This window comes from Callithrix jacchus, chromosome 8 (genome assembly GCF_049354715.1).
Source record: "Callithrix jacchus isolate 240 chromosome 8, calJac240_pri, whole genome shotgun sequence".
Lineage (NCBI taxonomy): Eukaryota > Metazoa > Chordata > Mammalia > Primates > Cebidae > Callithrix > Callithrix jacchus.
The window spans coordinates 53,906,094-53,929,239 of NC_133509.1; the positions used below are offsets into that span (position 1 = coordinate 53,906,094).

Consider the following 23,146-nt stretch of genomic DNA (forward strand, 5'->3'; position numbering starts at 1 on the left):
ACCAAATTTAAGCCTTATTTAGTACTTTTTTTTTTTTTGAGACGGAGTTTTGCTCTTGTTGCCCAGGCTAAAGTGCAATAGTGTGATCTTGGCTCACTGCAACTCGGCCTCCTGGGTTCAAGCGATTCTCCTGCCTCAGCCTCCCAAGTAGGTGGGATTACAGGCATGAACCACCATGCCAGGCTAATTTTGTATTTTTAGTACAGACGGGGTTTCTCCATGTTGGTCAGTCTGGTCTCAAACTCCCAACCTCAGGTGATCCGCCCACCTTGGCCTCCCAAAGTGCTGGGATTACAGGCATGAGCCACTGAGCCCGGCGCCTTATTTAGTATTCTAATAGAAAAAAATATGTTAAAAAATCTTTTCAAAAAAGGGGAGAGGAGAAGGCTTGCTAAGAAAGAATTGAGGCCGGGCATGATGGCTCACACCTGTAATACCAGCACTTTGGAAGGCTGAGGTGGGCGGATCATCTGAGGTCAGGAGTTCAAGACCAGCCTGGCCAACATGGTGAAACCCTGTCTCTACTAAAAGTACAAAAATAAGCCAGGCGAGGTGACGGGTACCTATAATCCCAGCTACTCATCAGGAGGCTGAGGCGGGAGAATTGCTTGAACCTGGGAGGTGGAGGCTTCAGTGAGCAGAGATTGCACCACTGCACTCCAGCCTGGGCAACAGTGCAAGACCTCATCTGAAAAAAGAAAGAAAGAAAGAAAAAAATCAAGGAAGATAAATTTTAGGAGTTTTAGGAAGAATGTAAATGAGAGAAAGAAAGAGTCTTCATTAAAATCTCATGTGTCTGTGAATAGCAGTTTACAAAAAAAACTGTATCATGAGAATCCCAACTTATTTCAGTGGTTCCATGATTCTTTAGTCTCCCAGATAAAAAACCTTGGAGACATTATAGACTTTTACTTCCATTGTTTTTAGTAATCAATTATTGGCTGGGTGCGGTGGCTCACACTTGTAATCCCAGCACTTTGGGAGACTGAGGCAGGTAGGTCACAAGGTCAAGAGATCGAGACCATTCTGGCCAACACGGTGAAATCGCGTCTCTAACTAAAAATATAAAAATCATCCCAGCCACTTTGGGAGGCTGAGGTGGGTGGATCAGGAGGTCAAGAGATCGAGATCATCCTGGCCAACATGGTGAAACCCCGTCTCTACTAAAAATACAAAAAAATTAGCTGGGTGTGGTGGCGTGCACCTGTAGTCCCAGCTACTCAGGAGGCTGAGGCAGGAGAATTGCTTGAACCGGGTAGGCGGAGGTTGCAGTGAGCCGCACTACTGCACTCCAGCCTGGTGCCTGGTGACGGAGTGAGACTCTGTCTCCAAAAAAAAAAAAAAAAAAATTAGCTAGGCATGGTGGCGCGCACCTTTAATTCCAGCTACTCAGGAGGCTGAGGCAGGAGAATCGCTTGAACCTGGGAGGCGGAGGTTGCAGTGAGCCAAGATTTTGCCACTGCACTCCATCCTGGGTGACAGCAAGACTCTGTCTCAAAAAAAAAAAAAAAAATTATCATGTTCCAGTATTTCTCCCTTCAAAATGTCTCTTTGGAATACAAAGCAAAATTCCCAATTTCAAAAGAACACATACAAAAAATACTATTACCATTAAAAAGAGCATTTTTTTCCTCATTATCTGTGTAAATAAAGCAAAAAAAAATTTTAAAGAATGGAAAATATACATGATGTGCTGAGTCAAAAAAATCTCACAGGGAGAAAAAGGCATAATTCCAGTTTTCCAAAAAGAAAAATAGTTACCAGCATAAAAAAAGACTTGAAAGAAATCATCACATTAAAATATTAACAGGTCAGGCACGGTGACTCATGCCTATAATCTCGGCACTTCAGGAGGCCAAAGTGGGTGGATCACCTGAGGTCAGGAGTTCAAGACCAGCATGTATGGCAAAACCCCATCTCTAATAAAAATACAAAAATTAGCTGGGCGTGGTGGTGCACACCTGTAGTCCCAGCTACTCGGGAGGCTAAGGCAGGAGAATCACCTGAACCCGAGAGGCAGAGGTTGCATTAAGCAAAGACTGTGTCACTACACTCCAGCCTGTAACCTCTACCTCCCAGGTTCAAGTGATTCTTGTGCCTCAGCCACCTGTGTAGCTGGGATTTCAGATGCACGTCACCATGCCCAGCTAACTTTTATTTTTGGTAGAGATGAGGTTTCGGCATGTTGGCCAGGCTCATGTTGAGCTCCTGACTTCAAGTGATCTGGTCAGGCTGGTTTTGAACTCTTGACCTAAAGTAATCCGCCCACCTCAGCCTCCCAAAGTTCTGGGATTACAGGCATGAGCCACCTTGCCCAGCCCATCCACCCTTATTTACTTATTTACAGATGGGGTCTTGGTGCTGCATTGAAGTGCAGTGGCAAAATCTCAGCTCACTGTAGCCTCAACCTCTTGAACTTAAGTGATCCTCCCGCCCCAGCCTCCCAAGTAGCTGGGACTACAGGTACATGCCATCATGCCTGGCAAAATATTGTTAAGTTTTTTGTAGAGATGTGGTCTTGCTATGTTGCTTAGGCTGCTCTCAAACTCCTGGCTTCCAGGATCCTCCTGTCTTGGCCTCCCAAAGTGTTGGGATTACCAAGTGTGCCTAGTCCCCACAATCTACCCTTGTATTCAGTGCCCTACGTAAATCCTGCAACTGTTGGTTCTTTGCGGAAGCTTTACTCAGTTCAGTTCTGCATTCATCCATTGTACTAATGAAGAGTGTCACATATACTTTCTGTTGTTTAATCTCATATCCCAAACTAGATTAATCTCCCTGAGGTTGGTTGCCCTGGCATATTTCTTATTTTATTAAATTATATTATTTTTTATTTCACTAGGTTTTTGGGGATCAGGTAGTGTCTGGTTACATGAATCAATTCTTCAGTGGTGATTTCTGAGATTCTGGTGTACCCATTACCCAAGCAGTGAACATTGTATCCAAAATAAAGTCTTTTATCCCTCATCCCACTCCCACCCTCTTTCTACCAAGTCCCCAAAGTCCATAGTGTCATTCTTGTGGCACATTTCTTTTGTATAGCCAGTTAGGTCTACTACCCTTTTGGGCATACAAGCAATGAAAAGCTTTGTAACTGACGAATGGCATTTAAAAGCTCTGCTATAAGTAAGTGTAAACTGCTGATTTCTTATGAAGTCATTTTGCTTTTGAACTTTATTCCTTGTCAAGGAGCTATTAGTTAACTATAACCATTTCAAGTACAGAATAACCACTCAATAAGTTTTAGGGATGATTTAACACATAGTTTTTTATTTTAAAGTAATACATAAGTTGCTAAAACTAACACTTTCAAAACTTTCAGGAAAGGACAAAAAGGAAGTCAAAATACAAATTAGAACACACACATAAAGCTTATTAACTTCATTTATCTTAAAATAGCCATGTTGCTCAGGCACAAACCTTAAGTATAATCAACAAGACCAGAAAAAGCGAATGAATGGTGTGTGAATGAATGCATGTGTACACAAAAGCACACTCAGGTCTCCAAAGTTGAAATGACATGAAAGCGCTTTGTAAACTAAAAGGAGCCACAGAAAAAGGACGTGGTAGAGCAGCAGAGTTAAAAGCATGGAGCCAGCCTGCTTGGGTGTTAATTATATTAGCTGTGTAACCCTGTACGGTACAAGTTACAATACTAAAATTCCCTGTGCTTTAGTTTCCTGTCAAATGGGAATAAAAGTATCTGTCCCAAAACAAAGCTCTTAATACAGTGCCTAGTGCATAGAAAGCACAAAATAAATATTGCCCATCATTATTATCACACTGGCTAATATTCTTATTGGCTAATATTAGTTATTAGCAAGTAAAAGCCTCAGTGGATGATGTTTCAATTCAAGTCTGTAGCTAGTTATCCAAAGAAACTCCAAAAAACCAGTAGGTTTAAGCTATTAGGTGGACTAGTTTCTCATAATTCTCCAAAGTGCTGAACTGATGATTAGTACAGAACTAATTTCTCTTACATTTTTTTAAAATTAGCAAACAAACTGACCAAGGTACCTCTGTTTTCAAGGAACTTTATAAGCCACAAGAAAACAAACCAACTCTGTTATCTCCATATTTAAGCAATTTAAGAGCGTAGTAAAAGCCTAGATACTGTTACAGAACAACTTTTCAAAAAATACAATAAGGTTTTTAAAGTTGTAACCAGCAATTCTTATGCAGTTATGTCAAGTTTTTGTCCCGCGAAACAAAAGCTTATCTGTCAGGAATCCGAGGACCCGTCAGAAAATAAGGAAATGCCTAGGCCGGGCCTAGGCGCTGTGCGGAAAACCTGTCCTCAAAACAGTTCGCCCCACACGCGTTCTGTCCTTCCCCTTCTCCAGGTGCAGCTGTCGACTCCACCCGAATATAAATAAGTGACAGCAGGTTCTGTCCACGCCTCTCCCGGGCCAGGCCACTGAAGCCCCCCGGAGGCCCCCCGCGCCTGCCGCCCAACACTCCCCGCCGCGGCCAGCAGAGGGGCTCCGCCCCGGCCTTGCCGCCCCGCCCCGCGACCCCGGCAGAGCCGCCGCGAGCCCGGCCGAGCCGAGGCCGCCGCGGGGCCTGTAGGTGGGCCTCGGCGCGGTCAAGCCCGGCTGGAGAAGCCCTGCCAAGGAAGGGGAGCTGCGGGCGCGGGGCTCGCTCCGGCTCGGCAGCCACTTACCGGCGCCTCATGGTACCGCGGTGCCTCAGCCTAGCCTGGGCGCTGAACGTCCGCGCCCGGTAGCCTGGAGTGTCCCTCGGCTTCTGGGCCGAGTCCCACTAAGGGCCATTCAAACGCGGCCGCGCGCGTGGCCCGCCGGGATAGCTGGCGCTGTAGCCGTCCCGCGGGCTCCGCCCAACGTTGACTCCGCCCCTCTGGGGGTCGCGAAGTGCCAGAGGGAAAAGGACGTGTACCTACAGTGCCTCCTGGTGGCCAGAGCTACGCAGGGCAGCCTAGTTATGGCGCGAGAAGTAATATTGCGATAGGAACTGAAGGTGGGTAAAAGTCAACGAATGACGGACCCTGCACTAGGGACAAGTTAGCGGGGGAGACCGTGCCTTAGTGTTGTACCGGGAGGTGCAAACAATTTCCTATAAAGTTATGGTTCTGGGAGATTTATTCATTCACACCTATTTAAATACACTAAGGGTCTGGGCACAGTGGCTCACACCTGTAATCCCAGCATTTTGGGAGGCCAAAGCAAGAGGTTCGCTTGAGCCCAGGAGTTCAAGAACAGCCTGGACGACATGGTGACAACTGCTCTTGACCCCCCCCACCTCCACCCTCTATCTTTATAAAAATAAAAATAATAAACGCACTAAGGCATAGTTTCTAAAAGCATGGATTGTGGAACTGTGACACTGAGCAAGTCACATAAACTCCTAGGTGCTTTGCTTTCACCTTCTGTTAAGTGGGGATAATAACAATAGTATCTTCGTCTTCGTTTTCTGAGGATTAAATGAATTAATACACATAAAATGCTTAGAGGAGTGCCTGGCATATGGTAAGCACTACATGTTTGTTAGTCATCATTTTTTCAGTTCCCATTATGTACCAAACTTTGTGCTAAACTCTTAAGAACACAAACAATGTACATGATGCAGAATCTGTCCTCGGGAAGACGGTTCAGTCTTGTTGGGATGGGGAACACTAAATTAGATTATGAAGTTACAGTTGGGTCTCTTGATAATGAACTTTTAATTACTGAGTGCAATTCTTTTCACTAGAACCAGGCCTCTCACCTTCATAGATAAGCCACTGGTCAAGGTTAGCCAAGCTGTGACAGGAGCAAGTTTGCCTATGGTGGTCCTCTCACCCCCTACAGAAGCCAACCAAGCAGTGCATTTGATGCAACACTTCCTCACCACAAGACTACATGCTTGGCTTGATTTTTCAGGCACTCATTTCGGAACTCTACAAGGCTTGCCTAGGGAGCAGGCTGCTTAAGTTCAGTTTAACAGTATTTTTGAAAGCCCACCATGTGCCAGGAAAATTTTGCTGGAAATAGCCTCAAGCAGCTCACAATGGCTTGGAGAAACAGGAAAAGAGACCATTCCAAAACACTGCAGTGATAAAAGGCATCTCCTAAATGCTGTGGGAGTTTGGTGCAGTCAGAAGCCTGTCAGATAAACTGGTCAGAACTAAGATGTCATCAGGTTGTTATAACCTTATGTATTTTTCCTCCCTAGTAACAGAGTCCTTACTTGGTAAAAAAAAAATAATAAGTAATGGTGAAAACTGAGGCAGGGCTTTTGGGCAGTGGGAAAATAGTTTTAGGATATTTTGCATAAGCAACACCTTTGAGAGCTTCTCGACTGCACCAAGCGTAAGCAGGCACATACCTATGTGTGGGACCACATCTGTTAGCAGGTGGTACTGTTGAGAGAGTCCAGCTAGGTGACTAAACGAAGCTGGAACCCTTGTTTCCATGGATGTACAATGAAGAGTATTTCCTGAATATGATTTCCACTAAGTATGTGTGTTGTTTTAAAGAAAATAAAAACTCAGCACACATGGGTGAAGTCACTTTCTCTCCAGTAATTTCTTCATCATCATAAAAAGGAATTTCTTGATGACTCACTATACAAAAGACACTATGCTGGTCTCTCATCGGAAGAATAGGGTAAAAAGAGTGTACTATATTATCCTTATCCTCAAGGGAGGCTAAATGAAGAGGTAAGACAAATAATGAAGTCGTGAAACTCAGGGAATCTGCTGTGTTAACACAGAAGAACCTCAGCTCATACAACAGAGGCCAGAGGAGAACCTTAATATTCTCATTTCTGGAGCTTGTTTGGGGCACAGGATCTCAGGCAGGTTAATCTCCAGAGCCAAGTTATAAAGTTTATGGTAGTGATGGGCAGCCCAGGCTTCCACATCTCATAATTTAACATAAAAATAAGGAAAACTGCCTTTACATTTTGCTACTTTTGGAATATATACAAAAACTATCATTTTAGTGATAAAAATGCAGGGCAAATTTATTCATTGATAGTTTTCCTATCAATAAAGTTGAATTTTTTTCCCCTTTGGGGCTCAATAAACTTTGCTTTCTTAATAAAAAAAAGTACAGCCCATACATTGAAAAACACCCCTACATCAGTGCATGTATACAAAAAGGTGGTTCACTGATAGCCTTCGCAGTTGGCAATCTCCAAGGTAGACAACTCCTCTGGCCATTCCTTCATTTCTTCCTTCTGAAGAGAACAAGCAGCTAAGTTAGCTATCCTGCCTCACATTCCCCTCTCTATGGGGTGCAGAATCATTCAAGGACAGTGTGTAGAGTGACCCACATGAGAAAAGGGCTGCCATGCAGTCCTGTTTACACTGCTTGATGGCAGGCAGGGGAGGGATGATGGAGCTGGGCCTGATAAGCTAGAAAGGATTTTGACAGACAGGGTGTTCCAGACAGAGAGGGGGAAATGCAAAGTAAGTTCTAGCACTGCAGTCTATTCTGATTTGAGTGGAGGGAAAAGTGCTTGGAAGAGTCATAGGAGTGAGGATTGAAAAGGTATGTAGGTACCTGATAGGTTGTGAAGATCTGGAATTATCAAGCAAAGGTGTTTGAAGGTAAAGGGGTCAGCAAAGACAGTTGAGCAGGGGAATAGCTTAGTGAAGTCAGTGCTTTAGAAGGATTGATCTGTTTGGGAGGCTGAGGTGAAAGGATCACCTAAGGCCAGGAGTTGGAGACCAGCCTGGGCAACATAGCAATACCTCATTTCTACAAAAATTTTAAAAAATAGGTATGGTGGTATATACCTGTAGTCCTAGCTATCCGAGAGGCTGAGGTGGGACCACTTGAGCCAAGGAGCTCAAAATTATTATAGTAAGCTATAATTACACCACTGCACTCCACCAAGAGAGTAAGACCCTATCTCTTAAACACCAACAACAAGAAGGGCTGATTTGTCACCAGGATGCTAGATGGCTAGGGGTAGGGAGGAAAGACTGAAGGCAAGAACATTAGGTATAAAAGTGTAGTTCAGTCCAGGGTCCAAGGAGCCATAGCATTTACTGCACTGTGTGTCATTCTCCTTGACTGAGACTGATGCTGAGCCTGACAGAGGACAATGCCTGAAGGGACCTAAAAGACAGCAACAGCTCATCGACTCCACAAGTAATGACATCCACTGCTAATTCAAAGTGAATCATGTAGTTCATTTGGAGTCAGGATTAGAATCCAGGTTTCTCAGGCTGGAGTGCAGCCGCAAGATCTCAGCTCACTGCAGCCTTGACCTCCTGGGCTCCAGTGATTCTCCCACCTAAGCCTCCCAAGTAGCTGGGACTACAGATGCAAGAAAGTATGCCTGGCTAATTTTTCTATTTTTTGTAGAGACAGGGTTTCACTATGTTGCTCAGGGTGATCTCAAACTCCTGGGCTCAAGTGATCTGCCCACCTTAGCCTTCCAAAGCACAAGGATTATAGGTGTGAGCCACCACACCAGGCATGGAAAATCTAATACTAGTTTTCTTTTCCTTGCAAAACAAAATTTGTGCAAAAACTTGAATCCTTAAAACTTTAATTTCAACTCAAAGCTCCATTTCCATAAATAACCTATTATTTCTAATGATCTTTGAATATTTTAAAAATAACAAGCAAAGCTTTACAGGCAAAACCTTCATCTTTCTCCTGAAGAGTTCTAGCATGCATATAGAGCAGTTGCCCTCACTGTATTCTGTGGAACACTGATTCTATTGGATGTTAACAAATGTATTAAGAAAAAAAAAACCCAAAAAACAAAAAACAGGTTCCTTATTTAAGTAGATTGGGAAAGAAAATTATAGGAAATTCTTTACTAAACAATTTCTTGTTATTTTCATATGTTATACTAATAGCACTAAGACTCACTTGGGTGTGTGTGCAGAATAAAATATGTAGAATTTTTCAAATTTATTTAACCTTTGAACCATCCTCAGCCTAGTCCTGATGTTTCATTTTCTGAAACAGAGTTTCACAAATTATACCATGAGGATTCCTAGGATAAAGAAATGAGTGATCCAGAGTACCCCACTGAGGCCAAAGCAACTTATTTATTTATTTTTGAGACAGAATCTTGCTCTATCACCTATGCTAGGGTGCAGTGGCACTACCTTGGCTCACTGCAACCTTCGCCTCCCAAGTTCAAGCAGTTCTGTGCCTCAGCCTCCCAAATAGCTGGGATTACAGGCGCCTGCCACCAAGCCCAATTTTTTGTATTTTTAGTAGAGACGGGGTTTCACCATCTTGGCCAGGCTGGTCTTGAACTCCTGACCTCGTGATCCACCCACCTTGACCTTATAAAGTGCTGGGATTACAGGCCTGAGCCACTGTGCCTTGCCCAAAGCAACTTTAATTTAGGTTATAGTTTACTAATTTTTATAGCATGCAGGGAACAATTTAAGTAGAGAGAATATATGATTCCAATGATAAACTTAATGAAAAATGTTCGTTTAAAGCTTATTAAAGCAGGGGCCAGGTGTGGGCTCATGCCGGTAATCCCAGCACTTTGGGAGGCCAAGGCAGGAGGACTGCTTAAGCCCAGGAGTTCAAGACAAACCTGGGCAACATAGTGAGACTCTGTCTCAAACAAGTAGTAAGTTAAAAAAATTTATTAAAATATAATAAAAAGGCCAGGTGTGGTGGCTCATGCCTGTAATCCTAGCACTTTGGGAGGCCGAGATGGGTGGATCACCTGAGGTCAGGAGTTTGAGACCAGCCTGGTCAACATGGTGAAACCCTATCTCTACTAAAAACAGAAAAATTAGCAGGGCATGGTGCTGGGCACCTGTAATTCCAGCTACTCAGGAGGCTGAGACAGGAAAACTGCTTGAACCCGGGAGGCTGAAGTTGCAGTGAGCCCCGATTATGTCACTGCATTCCAGCCTGGGTGACAGAGTGAGTCTCAAAAAAAAAAAAAAAAAAAAAAAGGAATAAGAAGAGTATCTTGAAAATTAAGACAAAATTGCATGAAAATCATTGCCCCAGTACAATGTATATCCCTTTTTATGTTTTATTTTACATAAGTGTAGTTATAGTACATTCACATTTTGGTGTTTGTTTACTTTCAATTTCATTTACTCACATTCACTAAACATTTATTTAATACTTTCTATGTTCTACGAAATAGACTCAAAGATAATATATAGCTTCTGACGTCAAGGGATTTGGGGTAGTCTACAGAGGGGTAGAAATAAGGGGACGTTAACAAACAAAATGCAATGTGGCAAGTGCTATTATGAAGAATATAATGCAATAAAGAGGAAAGTCCAATAGGGTCAGAAGCTTGAGATGAATATAAGGTTCATCAGAGAGAATGTAGTAAAGGCAAAAAGTCGAAAGGAACAAAAATACAATCGATAAGTTAGGTCTTCCTACAATCAGATAGATACACATTTTAAGAAGGATTGGAGGGGCAAAAGACTTTCATTTCTGCCTTGTTTAAGCAGTCTGCTATGAACACATATTTTTAAAATCAGAAAACAAAGTGGAGGTGGAAATCTTCAGCCTCTCTACATCACCATCATTGTCAAGAATCCCAACATTTTAGTTGGCCACGGAAGCATTTTTCAACCTTACCTCTCACAGCATCTCCCTCCCCCCAGCTCCAGCCATATCAATTAACTTGGAGTCAAAGAAATACAAATTTAAAAAAATACAGTACCATTTTAAACTCACAATTTAAAAAAAATTATAAAGACTATGAAATGTAAATGATGCCAATTTTCCTAGTGGGCATTTTAATTTTTTTTGTTGTCGTTTGCAGAGATGAAGTCTCAGTAGGTTGCCCAGGCTGGTCTTGAACTCCTGAGCTAAAGCAATCCTCCCGCCTTGGCCTCCCAAAGTTCTGGGATGACAGGTGTGAACCACCATGCCTGGCCCCGGGTGGGCATTTAAAATGAAAATTCTTTGAAAACATGCATACTCTTTGATCCAGCAATTCCAATTCCACTTCTAGGACTATCACTTAAGGAAATAAGAAAAGATACAGCTATGTTTACAGCAACACTGGTTATAAAAGGAAGAAAATCAGGAAACAACTGAAAAGTCCAATAATAGGTTAAATTATGAAAAAGGTATACTATTCAATACCAAACCTAAACACTTCAAAGAATGACATACATTATTTAATGACATGTCATTAAAAACCATCAGTGGTGTGAATGATTTGGTAATGGTGTGACACATCATTAAAAACACCACATATGGGCCGGGTGTGGTGGCTCATGCCTGTAATCCAAGCCCTTTGGAGGCCAAGGCGGGCGGATCACCTGAGGTGGGAAGTTCAAAAACACCACATATGTGTTGGGCACTAATCTCACAGCCTTGAAAGTTGGTAGATTATCCAACTTTTACATGAGGAGGCTGAAACATAATTGATTTAACTTGCCCAAGATCATACAATTATTAAGTGGTGAAACCAGGATTCAAGAGGAGGCCATCTGCTGGGTGCAGTGGCTCACACCGGGATTCTCAACATTTTGGGAGGCCAAGGCGGGAGGATCACTTGAGACCAAGAGTTTGAGAGCAGCCTGGGCAACAGAGCAAAATCCTGTCTCAAAAAAAAAAATAAATTAATTAATTAAAAGGTTGGGCGTGGTGGCGCGTCCTGTGGTCCTAGCTCCTAGGAACACTCAAGTGGGAAGTGGGACGATCGCTTGAGCTGGGAAGTCCAGGCTCCAGTGAGCCGTGATACGAGCCACTGCAAGACAGTCTCGGCAAGAGTGAAACCCTGTCTCAGAAAACAAAAGCATAACAAACAATAACAAACGCAGACTATATGAATACCGAGCCCATGTTCCTTTCCATGCTCATTATGCCTCCTTGCCTTTGTGCAGAATGGGGTTAAAACTGTTTACGTCACAAGGTTACTGTGCAAGTGAAATGAAATAAACGCAAAGCTCCTAGGACACAGTGGACACTCGATACTCAGAAACTACTAAGTAACTCGTTCAAGGTCAAATTAGGATTTAAACACAGGATTTGAATCTTTCCTTCCAGGGAGTGCGCAGGAGGTTAAGAAGCTTTTCTTGGCTGCTGCTGCCTTTTTTTTTTTTTTTCTGAGACGGAGTTTAGCTCCTGTTGCCCAGGCTGGAACGCAATGGCGTGGTCTCATTTCACTGCAACCTCCGCCTCCCGAGTTCATGCGATTCTCCTGCCTCAGCCTCCTGAGTAGCTGGGATTATAGGCGCCCGCCACCACGCCCGGCTAATGTTTTGTATTTTTACTAGACATGGGGTTTCACCATGTAGGCCCGACAGGTCTCGAACTCCTGACCTCAGGTGATCCGTCCACCAATTCTTAACGCTGAGTCAGTATGGGCTTTCTTTCTGCCCCATAAAGCGCACCTCTGAGGTCCGGGAAAACATAACACGTATATTCAAAAAGTAGAGAGCGCTCGAAAATGGCTTTAGGAAGCACTAAGTCTTGCCTGCTTTTCTCTCCTCCCTGCTTTTCTAAATCCGAACACGGACTCCACAACCTGCAACACCGCCAATTTCAGGGGCGGAAATGACGTCTGTATTCACGCGCCGGAAGTGCATTTACGGAGTGAGACAAAGGAGAGAACGCAGGTGGGCCTGTTGCGGAGTAAGCTTTTGAGTGAGAAGCATCGGGGCTGTATAGGAAGCGGCAGTTGCCATGACGGCCCAGGGGGGCCTGGTGGCTAACCGAGGCCGGCGCTTCAAGTGGGCCATTGAGCTAAGCGGGCCTGGAGGAGGCAGCAGGTGAGGCGCTTGGGCAAGTGTACGTCACTCTTCATCCCAGAACAGCACCAGAGTAATGAGACCCGATCCCTCAGGCATAACTCTGAACAAGATGAGTGGCATACAGACATCACCTGGGGAGGTATCGGTTTTTCTGCCGTGGAGGTTTCTCTGCCCAAAGAATGTTTACATCAGTCCTCCTGATAAGGGACTGAGGAACACACGAGGGAGCTTGGTCTAATCTGAGTAGGTGCATCTGAACATCTTTATTCCTATAATTGGTAGATCAGGAAATGTGGTATATGAAGTGTCGGAGGTTGCAGCTTTAGTTTCTTGGTTTGGTTTTTTAGGGGTCGAAGTGACCGGGGCAGTGGCCAGGGAGACTCACTCTACCCAGTCGGTTACTTGGACAAGCAAGTGCCTGATACCAGCGTGCAAGAGACAGACCGGATCCTGGTGGAGAAGGTACAGAGGTATAGATGTTACCGTAGTCCTTGGGCCAGTCCTGACTCATATACCCATCCTCTTCTCCCAGGTGAAATTACTGTAGATAGCCCTTATCTTGAATATTTGGAAACTAAACTGCTCGAGACCGGTATTTCGGTTGTTTATAGATCAGCTACAAAAGTGCTTAATAGTTTGAAAAATAAAAGATGTTTGGAACATAACATATAAGAAAGTAGGTTGAAAATGATCTTTTGGTGGCAACATCTTCCAGTTGAAGTGATTTTTTTTCTACTCTAGTTCCCTTACACCACATTTCCAACTGTCGGGATATTCTGTTGGTTTTATCTACTACTTCTTACTGTGTTCACCTCTCAACCTGACCCAAGTAACGATCTAGATTTCTGCAGTAGACTTTTTAAAAAGTCAGTTATTTTGGGGTATAGTTTATGTACAACCACATTCAATTAAAGCATGTATTTTCAGCCTCAGCACTATTAACATTTTGGGCTGGATAATTATTTGCTGTGGGGGACTGTACTTGCACTGTGGGATGTTTAGCAGCATCCTTGGCCTCTACCCATTATATGCCAGTAGTGTCCCTGCCTAGTTGTGACACCAGAAATGTCTCCAACATTATCATATGTCTCTCAGGAGGCAAACTGCCCTCATTTGAAAACCACTAGTTAGTTTAAAGGATAGGATATGATGTGCTTTGACAGTGGTATACCCCCATGAAACCACCATCTCGAAATAACTTATCTTTCATTTCCAAAAGATTCCTCCTTGTGCCCTTCTGCAATAGACTTGTAACTAACTGGTCTTGCTACTTGCCCTCTGTAGTCTATTCTCAGCACAGCAGTTAGAATGATCCTTTTAAAACATAAGTCATTCCTACAAAAACCCCTCCTGTAGCTGTACATTCATTCAGCACAACAGCCCGTTTTTATAATGTCTACATAAGTCTGCATTGATCAAGCTCCTTGTAATATCTTTAACTTCTACCATTTTCCCCTTTGCTGAGTCCACTGTAGTCATAATGGCCTTCTTGCTGCTCTTTAAAGATGCCATACAAACTCCCATCCCAGGCTTTTTGTACTTGTTCTTCCCTCCTTCTGAAATCCTCCTTCCCAGATACTTTATGATTTGCTTATCTCCTTTAGGTCTCTCATATGTTAGCTTCTTAGTGAAGCCTACCCTCATGGCAATCCCTGTCCTGTTTACTTACTTTATATTTCTACATATCATTTATATATATAATGTTTCTTTTAATATAGCTAGATTTACTTTGTTAATATTTTGTTTAGGATTTTTTCATTTAGAATCATGAGTAATATTGGCCCATAAACTTTTACCTTAATGTCCTTGTCAGGTCATGGTATTTATGAGGCCCCATGTAATTAGTTGTGGAATGTGCATTTTTTAATTCTCTTAAAGAGTTTATGTAAGATTAGCTTTCTTTTTTTCTTTTTTTTTGAGACAGGGTCTCACTTTGTTACTCAGGTTAGAGTACAGTGGCACAATCTCACCTTACTGCAGCCCCTACCCTCTGGGCTCAAGGGATCCTCCTTCCTCAGCCTCCAAGCAGCTGGGATTACAGGCATACTCCACCACATTGGGCAGATTTTTTGTAGAGATGGGGGGTTTCACCATGTTGCCCAGGGTGGTCTCAAATTCTTGAGCTCACACAGTCTACCCACCTTGGTCACACCCAGCCTAACTTTATTTTTTCCTTAAATGTTAAGTAGAATTTGCCAAGGGAAGCCATCTGGGCTTAACTGTAATTTATTTGACAGTTATAGGGGCTATTTATAGTTCTTTTTCTATTTATATATAGTTTTTGAGACAGAATCTTACTCTGTTGCCCAGGCTGGAGTGTGGGGGCACAATCTCGGCTCACTATAGCCTCCACCTCCCAGGTTCAAGTGATCCTCCTGGCTCAGCATCCCCTAGTAGCTAGGATTACAGGCACGCGCTACCATGCCCTGCTGTTTTGTATTTTTAGTAGAGATGGGGTTTTGCCATGTTGGTCAGGCTGGTCTTGAACTCCTGATCTCAGGTGATTCACTTGCCTCTGCCTCCCAAAGTGCTGGGATTAAAGGCATGAGCCACTGTGTCCGGCCTGGGGCTATTTATATTTCTAATTTCTCGTGTAATTTTGTTATATTTTTTCTAGGAACTTATCCATTTCCTAAAATTTCAAATGTATTTACATAAAGTTGTTGATAATATGATCGCTTCCCTATATGCAAGATCTGTGATGGACGTTTTTTCATTCCTGATGTTGAATATTTATTTGTCTCCATTTTTCATCAGGCTTACCAGTACTGACTTTTTTTTTTTTTTTTGAGTTGGAGTCTCGCACTGTAGTCTGGGCTGGAGTGCAATGGCGGCATCTTGGCTCACTGCAACCTCTGCTTCCCGGGTTCAAGCGATTCTCTTGCCTCAGCCTCCCAAGTAGCTGGAATTACAACTGTCCACCACCACGCCCAGTTAATTTTTTTGTATTTTTTAGTAGAGACAGGGTTTACTCTGTTTGCAAGCTGGTCTTTAACTCCTGACCTCGTGATCCACCTGCTTTGGCCTCCCAAAATGCTGAGATTACAGGTGTGAGCCATCATGCCTGGCCTGGTATTGACTTTTTAAAAATTATTTTCATTTATTTTTACAGGTCACTGTACCCATCACCAGTATGGATTTTATTAATCTTTTCAAAAATGCTTTTTTTTTTCTAGTTTCTTGAAATAGATGCTCAGTTTATTTTTAGATTGCCATTACTTTTTTTTTTTTTTTGAGACAGAGTTTTGTTCTTGTTACTCAGGCTGGAGTGCAATGGCATGAACTTGGCTCACTATAACCTCTGCCTCCTTGGTTCAAGCAATTCTCCTGCCTCAGCCTCCCAAGTAGCTGGGATTACAGGCACCCACCACCATGCCCAACTAATTTTTTCATATATATATATATATATATGTATGTATTTTTGTTTTGATTTTTACTTCTTCTAATTTTTTCTTATTTTCAGTAGAGATGGGGTTTCACCACATTGGCCAGGCTGGTCTTGAACTCCTGACCTCAGGTGATCCACTCGCCTCGGCCTCCCAAAGTGCTGGGATTATAGGCATGAGCCACCACGCCTGGCCAGACTGCCATTACTTTTAATGGCAAAAACCGCAATTACTTTTGTATCAACCATATAGTATGTATTTAAAGTTACACATTTCTCAGAGCTCTACCTATGTCCCCCAAGTTTCAAAATGTGGTATATTTGTTATAATTCTGTTTTCCATTATAATTTCATCGACTCATGTATCATTGTTAATTCCAAACATAAGAGATTTTCTAGTTACTATAAAATTATTTCTAATCTAATTGCATTATAGTCAAATGTTTTATACAATATGCATTCTTTGAGATTGACATTTCGTTCATGGTTCAGCAAGTGGTCAGTTTTTACAAATATCGTGTTTGAAAATAATGTGAATTCTGCAGTTGTTGAGAGTAGTGTTACATGTATGTCAGTGGGTTGTTAATGTCATGCAAATCTGAGGGTGGTGATCAGAGGGTTAAAATTGTGTGTTTGTTTCAGCGCTGTTGGGACATCGCCTTGGGTCCCCTTAAACAGATTCCCATGAACCTCTTCATCATGTACATGGCAGGCAATACTATCTCCATCTTTCCTACTATGATGGTTTGTATGATGGCCTGGCGACCCATTCAGGCACTTATGGCCATTTCAGCCAGTAAGTATTCTTGAAACAATAACCCTTCCATAAGTTATAAGAACTAAAGGCAGGCGGGGTGTGGTGGCTCACACCTGTAATCCCAGCAACTTTGGGAGGCCAAGGTGGGTGGATCATCTGAGGTCAGGACTTTGAGACCAGCCTGGCCAACACAGTGAAACCCCATCTGTACTAAAAATGCAAAAATTAGCTGGGCATGGTGGCATATGCCTGTAATCCCAGCTACTTGGGAGGCTGAGACAGGAGAATCACTTGAACCTTGGAAATGGAGGTTGCAGTGAGCCAACATCACACCACTGCATGCCAGCCTGGGTGATAAAGTGAGACTCCATCTCAAAAGAAAAAAAAAGAATTAAAGGCAAATTGTTAAGGACAGTTTTTGGCTAATAGGCATATAGAGAGGTGGGGTAATGGTGGTGGCATGGAGGGGAATATAGTACTTACCATGATTTTCCTTTTGCCTTTAATGGTCCTGTTTGCTGTCTTACTATGGGTCTGTGTGATTTTAATATATGGTTGGCTTGATTCATATTGGAGGAAAGAGTTCTTTTGGTTTTGACAACTTCTGTTACCCCAACAGCTTTCAAGATGTTAGAGAGTTCAAGCCAGAAGTTTCTTCAGGGTTTGGTGTATCTCATTGGGAACCTGATGGGTTTGGCATTGGCTGTTTACAAGTGCCAGTCCATGGGACTGTTGCCTACACATGCATCAGATTGGTTAGCTTTCATTGAGCCCCCTGAGGTAAGGCAAAAGAAAAGCTGAATTCTGGGTGGTTGTAGTGTACAGTGAATAGCTGACTTACTCGATGGTGGGGAAATTAGAGTTGGTATTAGTTTCTTCTTTTTTTTTTTTTTGAGATGGAGTCTCCCTCTGTTGCCCAGGCTGGAGTGCAGTGGTGCGATCTCGGCTCACTGCAACCTCTGCTTCCCAGGTTTAAGCACTTCTCCTGCCTCAGCCTTCCAAGTAGTTGGGATTACAGGTGCCTGCCACCATGCCCAGATTTTTTTTGTATTTTTTTAGTACAGACGGGGTTTCATTGTGTTGGCCAGGCTAATTTCAAACTCCTGACCTCAAGTGATCCACTCGCCTCAGCCTCCCAAAGTGCTAGGATTATAGCCGTGAGCCATCACGCCTGACCTAGAGTTTCTTAAAAAATAAGAGCCATTAGGAGTTTTTAAGTTACTATTTTTGAAACAAAGTCTTGCTCTTTTGCCTAGGCTGGAGTGCAGTGGTGTAATCATTGCTCACTGTAGCCTTGACCTCCAGGCTCTAGCACTCACCCTCCCAAGTAGCTGGGACTACAAGTGCGCACCCCCATGCCCGGCTAATTTTTTTATTTTTTTGTAGAGACAGGGTTTCACCATGTTGCCCAGACTGGTCTTGAAATCCTGGGCTCAAGTGATCTGTCCCCCTCTTAGCCTCCCAAAGTGTTAAGATTAGCTACTGTGCCTATCCTGGAAGTTCTTTTTTAAAAATAGGCAAAATAGAGCTTGTGGTTAAAGTATTAAGTAATTGAATCAGGAAGTTATTTTTAACACTCATTTGCCACTCACCTATTTATTCTTTCTTCTTTCAGAGAATGGAGTTCAGTGGTGGAGGACTGCTTTTGTGAACCTGAGAAAGCAGCACCTGCTGCCTATGTATTTGGGTCTTTACACCCTTCTTTAAGCCCAGTGGCTCCTCAGCATACTCTTAAAATCACCACTCATGTTAAAAAGAACCACAAAGGTCTTTTCTCCATGGTGGGGTGACAGGTCCTGGAAGGACAGTGTGCATATTACTATAAACACAAAGAAATTATACCACAACCCCTGACTGAAAATAATGTAGAAAACTTTATTTATGTTTCCAGTACACAGCAAAACAACAAATAAAATCATAACTCTATGTAAACAAGAGAATAACTGCTGCTAAATCAGGAAGTGTAGCAGCATATCCTTTCAATAAATTAAATGGTTGAGAACAATGCATAAAAAAAGTTGCACAAGTTCCCTTAAATCTATTTTCCTTAATATTTCACTTCTATTTAATACAAGCTGGGACATCATAAAAATTCTGTTGGAGACACTTATGGAAGATGTAAGAAAATAATGCAGGATTCAGCTTATACATGATGAAAAGAAAAATAAACCAGACCAAAAGAGCACATAAACATGCATACAGTCTAACTGTTGTTTTAATACCCACAATAAGGGATTTATGTTAACATGTTTAGGGGGAATGAGGATTGGTGGGATCCTTGGGGCCACAGGAATCTGAGGCAACAGAAGATACATATAGTGATCTTACCCCTGCCGAGAGGAAGCTGGCACCTGTCAAGCAGATGCTGCAGTTCAGACGTAAGCTTTTAAGACAGCTATTAAAGGCAGAGGGTCAGCAATAGGAGGATGTGTATTTCTAATCTGCCCTGGTAAAGTCATAGGTAAGACTCAAAAGCTTGATCTTATTCAAGAGGCAGGTATTTCCTTTGTCTTTTCTCTTGAAACAGCCCCTTCCCCTAAGGTGCATTCTCTCAAGTTTTCAGTATTGCTTTATTTGCAGTGATTAAGAGAGATGAAAGACTTTGGAGACACCATAAGCAACACATACAGACATGAAATGCTCTAGACAGAGATTAGTATAAATCTGGCCTAATAACCATTTTTCCATGTAATAGTGATTTTGAGTAGTGGCTACATTAATAGCCACTAATTCCCTTATCCCTTTAAAAGATTTTTACAGAGCTCCAACCACAAACAGCACTTCTAAAACTAACTTTTATTGTCTGCCCATAATTTGTTCTACATGGAAACAAAAATACCACTTTGGCCAGGGGTGTGTGTAAATGTGGGGGAATTCCTAGGCAGGCTGACCTTTACAATATGGGTCTTTAAGATACTGGATCCTGGCTGGGTACAGTGGGTCACACCAGCACTCTTGGAGGCCAAGGCAGGCAGACCACCTGAGGTCGGGAGTTTGAGACGAGCCTGATCAACATGGAGAAACCCCGTTTCTGCTAAAAATACAAAATTAGCCAAGTGTGGTGGCGCATGCCTGTAATCCTATCTACTCAGGAGGCTGTGGCAGGAGAATCACTTGAACCTGGGAATTGAAGGTTACGGTGAGCTGAGATTGCTCCATTGCACTCCAACCTGGGCAACGGGAACAAAACTGTCTCAAAAAAAAAAAAAAAAAAAAAAAGGTACTTAGCGGGACCTGACACTACTGTTAGAAGCAACTAAGCAATGGAGTGTTGCAGTGGTAGTTATAAACAATGTTTCTATCATCTGCAGGAGGGAACAGAAAAAGACTTAAGATCCTATTTGGGCTGCCATCCTGAGTTCGCCTGGAGGTTGAAGAAAGAGCAGAGGGAACAAATCAAAATTACTCAATTAAGCTACACTGAAGAGTTTTCTCTGTACTTACAGGTCAAATGAATAATCTGTGACACTAAGATCAGCTTCCTCCGTGTCCTACTGAGTACTCAAACAAGAGTGGCACTATTTGTGACTATTAAATTGAAATTCAAAAACAGCCATGAATAAAGGCAAGAAAAGTTAAATACCTATTCTGTAAAAGAAATGAAGATTTCATATACTTGAAATTACTGCTCAGCCAGCCAAATAGTTTCCCTATGCTTGTAAGCCAGATGTTGTGTGATGAGTAAATAAAAAGCTGAGCTTGCACAAGTATTTCCTTGGCACATTGAACTTTCTTTTTGAGATGAAGTATTGCTCTGTTACCATCCTAGACTGCAGTGGTGCAATCCTGGCTAACTGCAACCTCTGCCTCCTGGGTTAAAAAGATTCTCCTGCCTCAGCCTCCTGTAGTAGCTGGGATTACAGGCGTGTGCCACCAAACCTGGCTAATTTTTGCATTTTTAATAGACACAGGGTTTCACCATGTTGGCCACCAAGTCTTGAACTCCTGAACTCAAGTGATTCACCTGCCTCAGCCTCCAAAAGTGCTGGGATTACAGGTGTGAGCCATAGCACCTGGCCTGAACTTTCTGAAGAAAAAAAAAAAAATAGAAGACTGTTGGCTTGGTTAATCTCTTAGTTCAGAGCCAAGTGTCTGTAGTCAAAATGAAGGATAAAATTGAAAGGAAAAGGGGAAAATGCTTATACTTGGCATTAAGTTGAATGCCTCAAGTCTTAACTACTGCTTTGTAGATGAGGCAACAGATTTCTTAGTGAAAGTAAAATTTCTTCAACAGGCCAATGCCAGTCTGAATGCCATTTTAGTAAAGTAGGTAAGGAGAACAGCCGCTCAGTAACTGGCACTAAAGAAAGAGTATGGCTCTAGAACTTCCAATTACATTGCCAGATGTGCCCTTTAAAAGACAGTCTAGTGCTTTCAGGGAAGGATTTTTAGCCAGTTTTCCTTGAATTTGTTCCTTAAGATTTTCTGACCTGTGCTTAATAAGAGGGCATAAAAAAAGGCATGGGGGAGGGTGGTGGGTGGAGCCGGGGGAAGTAGAACCTATTGGTTAATGCGCATCATGACCTGCATTTCTTAGATAACAGCTTGGATGTTTTGTCCATGTTGTATAGAGAACCACAGACTATTGCAGTAAATGTTAACAGCTTCCTTTTGGAGTTCTCTTAGTTTGGCTATTTGAAAGGAAACTGAAAGGAATAATTTTTACCTTACCAAAAACAATTTCCATGGTAACTGCCTGTGTTACAACCACAGAACGGGTTCTGAGTTAAGAGAAACAATTGAAGTATACACTGATACAGTATGGATACTTAAATCTGTTTTTTTGGGGAAATATTTATGAAGAAGTAGAGGCTGCAGCTGTGTTTCAAGTTTTGTACATTAGTATCCTAATATAGAATTAGAGCAGTGGGTATGCTAAAGAAATATAGCTAAAAAATGTTTGCATCTTGGCTTGCCAAGGATAATAGGTCCACATATACTTGACCATAAATTCTTTAGTAAGATAAAGCTGTGTCTGGTTGTCATCCGCACAGTGCCATCATTGAACCATGACTTCTGAGATTGATCTTTAATGTCGAATATGTACTTGACTTTTTTTCTTCAGTTGAATTTCTGGCATCCCTTTTACCAATTCATTTATTGGCTCAGCTTGTTAATTCTAACTTGCCTTTGACTGGTCAGACGTGGCTCCTAAGACTTGAACATTGTTCTGATGTTGAGGGAGTACTTGCTTTTTCTGTAAGAACTGTAGATCAGATGGGAGCTCTTTAACACAGGTACTTGAGGCTCAGCTCATCAAGAGTTCAGTATGATGTGTATACAACACAGGCTTCTAGTTGAGTAGGAGTGGTAGTAATGAGCTGGCACTTCCATGGAGGATGTAGGCCTTTTAAGAAAACAGGCCAAGCACAGTCATTCAGAGTAGATTATGAATAAATGGTGATCACTTCACTGCCACCACCCCGGACAAGTAGGACTCGCTCTAGTCCCTCGGTAAGCACCTCTAGGAACTCCATGTCTTCAGAACTTGTCAAGGAGACAGGCAAAAAGTACAAACTTACAACCTGGCATCATAATCTGAAGTTACCTGGTCATAGAGTTACAGAATTAGCTGCTGAATTATATATTCAGAAAAGTCTGAACTTTGTATTGAAATTAACCCTGTGAAGTAACCAGGGATCCAGGTGCATACATAATACAGGACTCCCATTTGTTATTTTCTAAATGTTATTTTAAAAATGGGAAAACCTACAACTATTATTCTAAATAAGATAAAAATGATGAAAGAAGAAAAAAAAAACCACAATAGGGCAGCTAACAAGATGCCTAGAGAGAACCCAAGTAATTTTTAAGTGAAGCTTCTCAAGTCAGAATTTTCTGCCAGTTCAATTTGTCTTTTTTTTTTAAAGACTTCTTTTTCTTTCTTTCCTTTTTGTTTTTCTTTCTTTCTCTTTTTTTTTTTTTTTGAGAGGGAGTTTTGCTCTTGTTGCCCAGGCTGGAGCGCAATGGTGTCATCTCAGCCCACTACAACCTCTGCCTCCCAGGTTCAAGTGATTCTCCTCCCTCAGCCTTCTGAGTAGCTGGGAGTATAGGCACCTGCCACCACATCCAGCTAATTTTTGTATTTTCAGTAGAGATGGGGTTTCACCATGTTGGCCAGGCTAGTCTCGAACTCGTGACCTCAGTTGATCCACCTGCCTTGGCCTCCCAAAGTGCTAGGATTATAGGCATGAGCTACCATGCCCGGCCTAAACCTCTTTTTTTTTAAAATGGTACTGGTGGGAATAAGCTAATCTATGTGGTTGCAGTGCTGAACAGTTTCCCTCATGTCAGAAGTCCTGGGATGAAGGTATGAGAAAGAATCCATATCTCTTTT

The 23,146-nt window shown here is 42.4% G+C and overlaps 3 protein-coding genes across 14 annotated transcripts in view; 1 reads left to right on the forward strand and 2 right to left on the reverse strand.

Moving 5' to 3' along the window:
• Window positions 1–4,790, reverse strand: part of KATNBL1 (katanin regulatory subunit B1 like 1) — a 58,783-nt gene extending 53,993 nt beyond the window's left edge. The window contains exon 1 of the mRNA XM_035259937.3: window positions 4,664–4,790. The gene's annotated coding sequence lies outside the window, so the exon portion shown is untranslated. The remainder of the gene's footprint in view (window positions 1–4,663) is intronic.
• A 7,705-nt stretch (window positions 4,791–12,495) lies between these two features.
• On the forward strand, window positions 12,496–20,519 carry EMC4 (ER membrane protein complex subunit 4). 7 transcript variants are annotated; one of them, XM_009005620.4, is made up of 5 exons: window positions 12,496–12,685; window positions 13,015–13,129; window positions 16,695–16,848; window positions 17,429–17,589; window positions 20,121–20,519. In XM_009005620.4, exons 1-5 carry the CDS (start codon window positions 12,600–12,602, stop codon window positions 20,262–20,264), a joined length of 660 nt encoding a protein of 219 aa, XP_009003868.1. In that variant the 5' UTR covers window positions 12,496–12,599; the 3' UTR covers window positions 20,265–20,519. The 7 variants fall into 7 exon arrangements, with proteins under 7 accessions (XP_009003868.1, XP_078190560.1, XP_078190559.1 ...); XM_078334434.1 differs by lacking the exon at window positions 20,121–20,519 and adding an exon at window positions 18,425–19,000 and having other exon boundaries at window positions 12,496–12,910; window positions 13,015–13,137; XM_078334433.1 differs by lacking the exon at window positions 20,121–20,519 and adding an exon at window positions 18,425–19,000 and having other exon boundaries at window positions 12,496–12,910.
• Window positions 18,665–23,146, reverse strand: part of SLC12A6 (solute carrier family 12 member 6) — a 103,316-nt gene continuing 98,834 nt past the window's right edge. For all 6 annotated transcript variants that reach the window (XM_035259933.3, XM_035259932.3, XM_078334427.1 and 3 more), the window contains one exon: window positions 18,665–22,288. In XM_035259933.3, coding sequence (XP_035115824.1) covers window positions 22,197–22,288 — 92 coding nt within the window. In that variant the 3' untranslated portion in view covers window positions 18,665–22,196. The remainder of the gene's footprint in view (window positions 22,289–23,146) is intronic.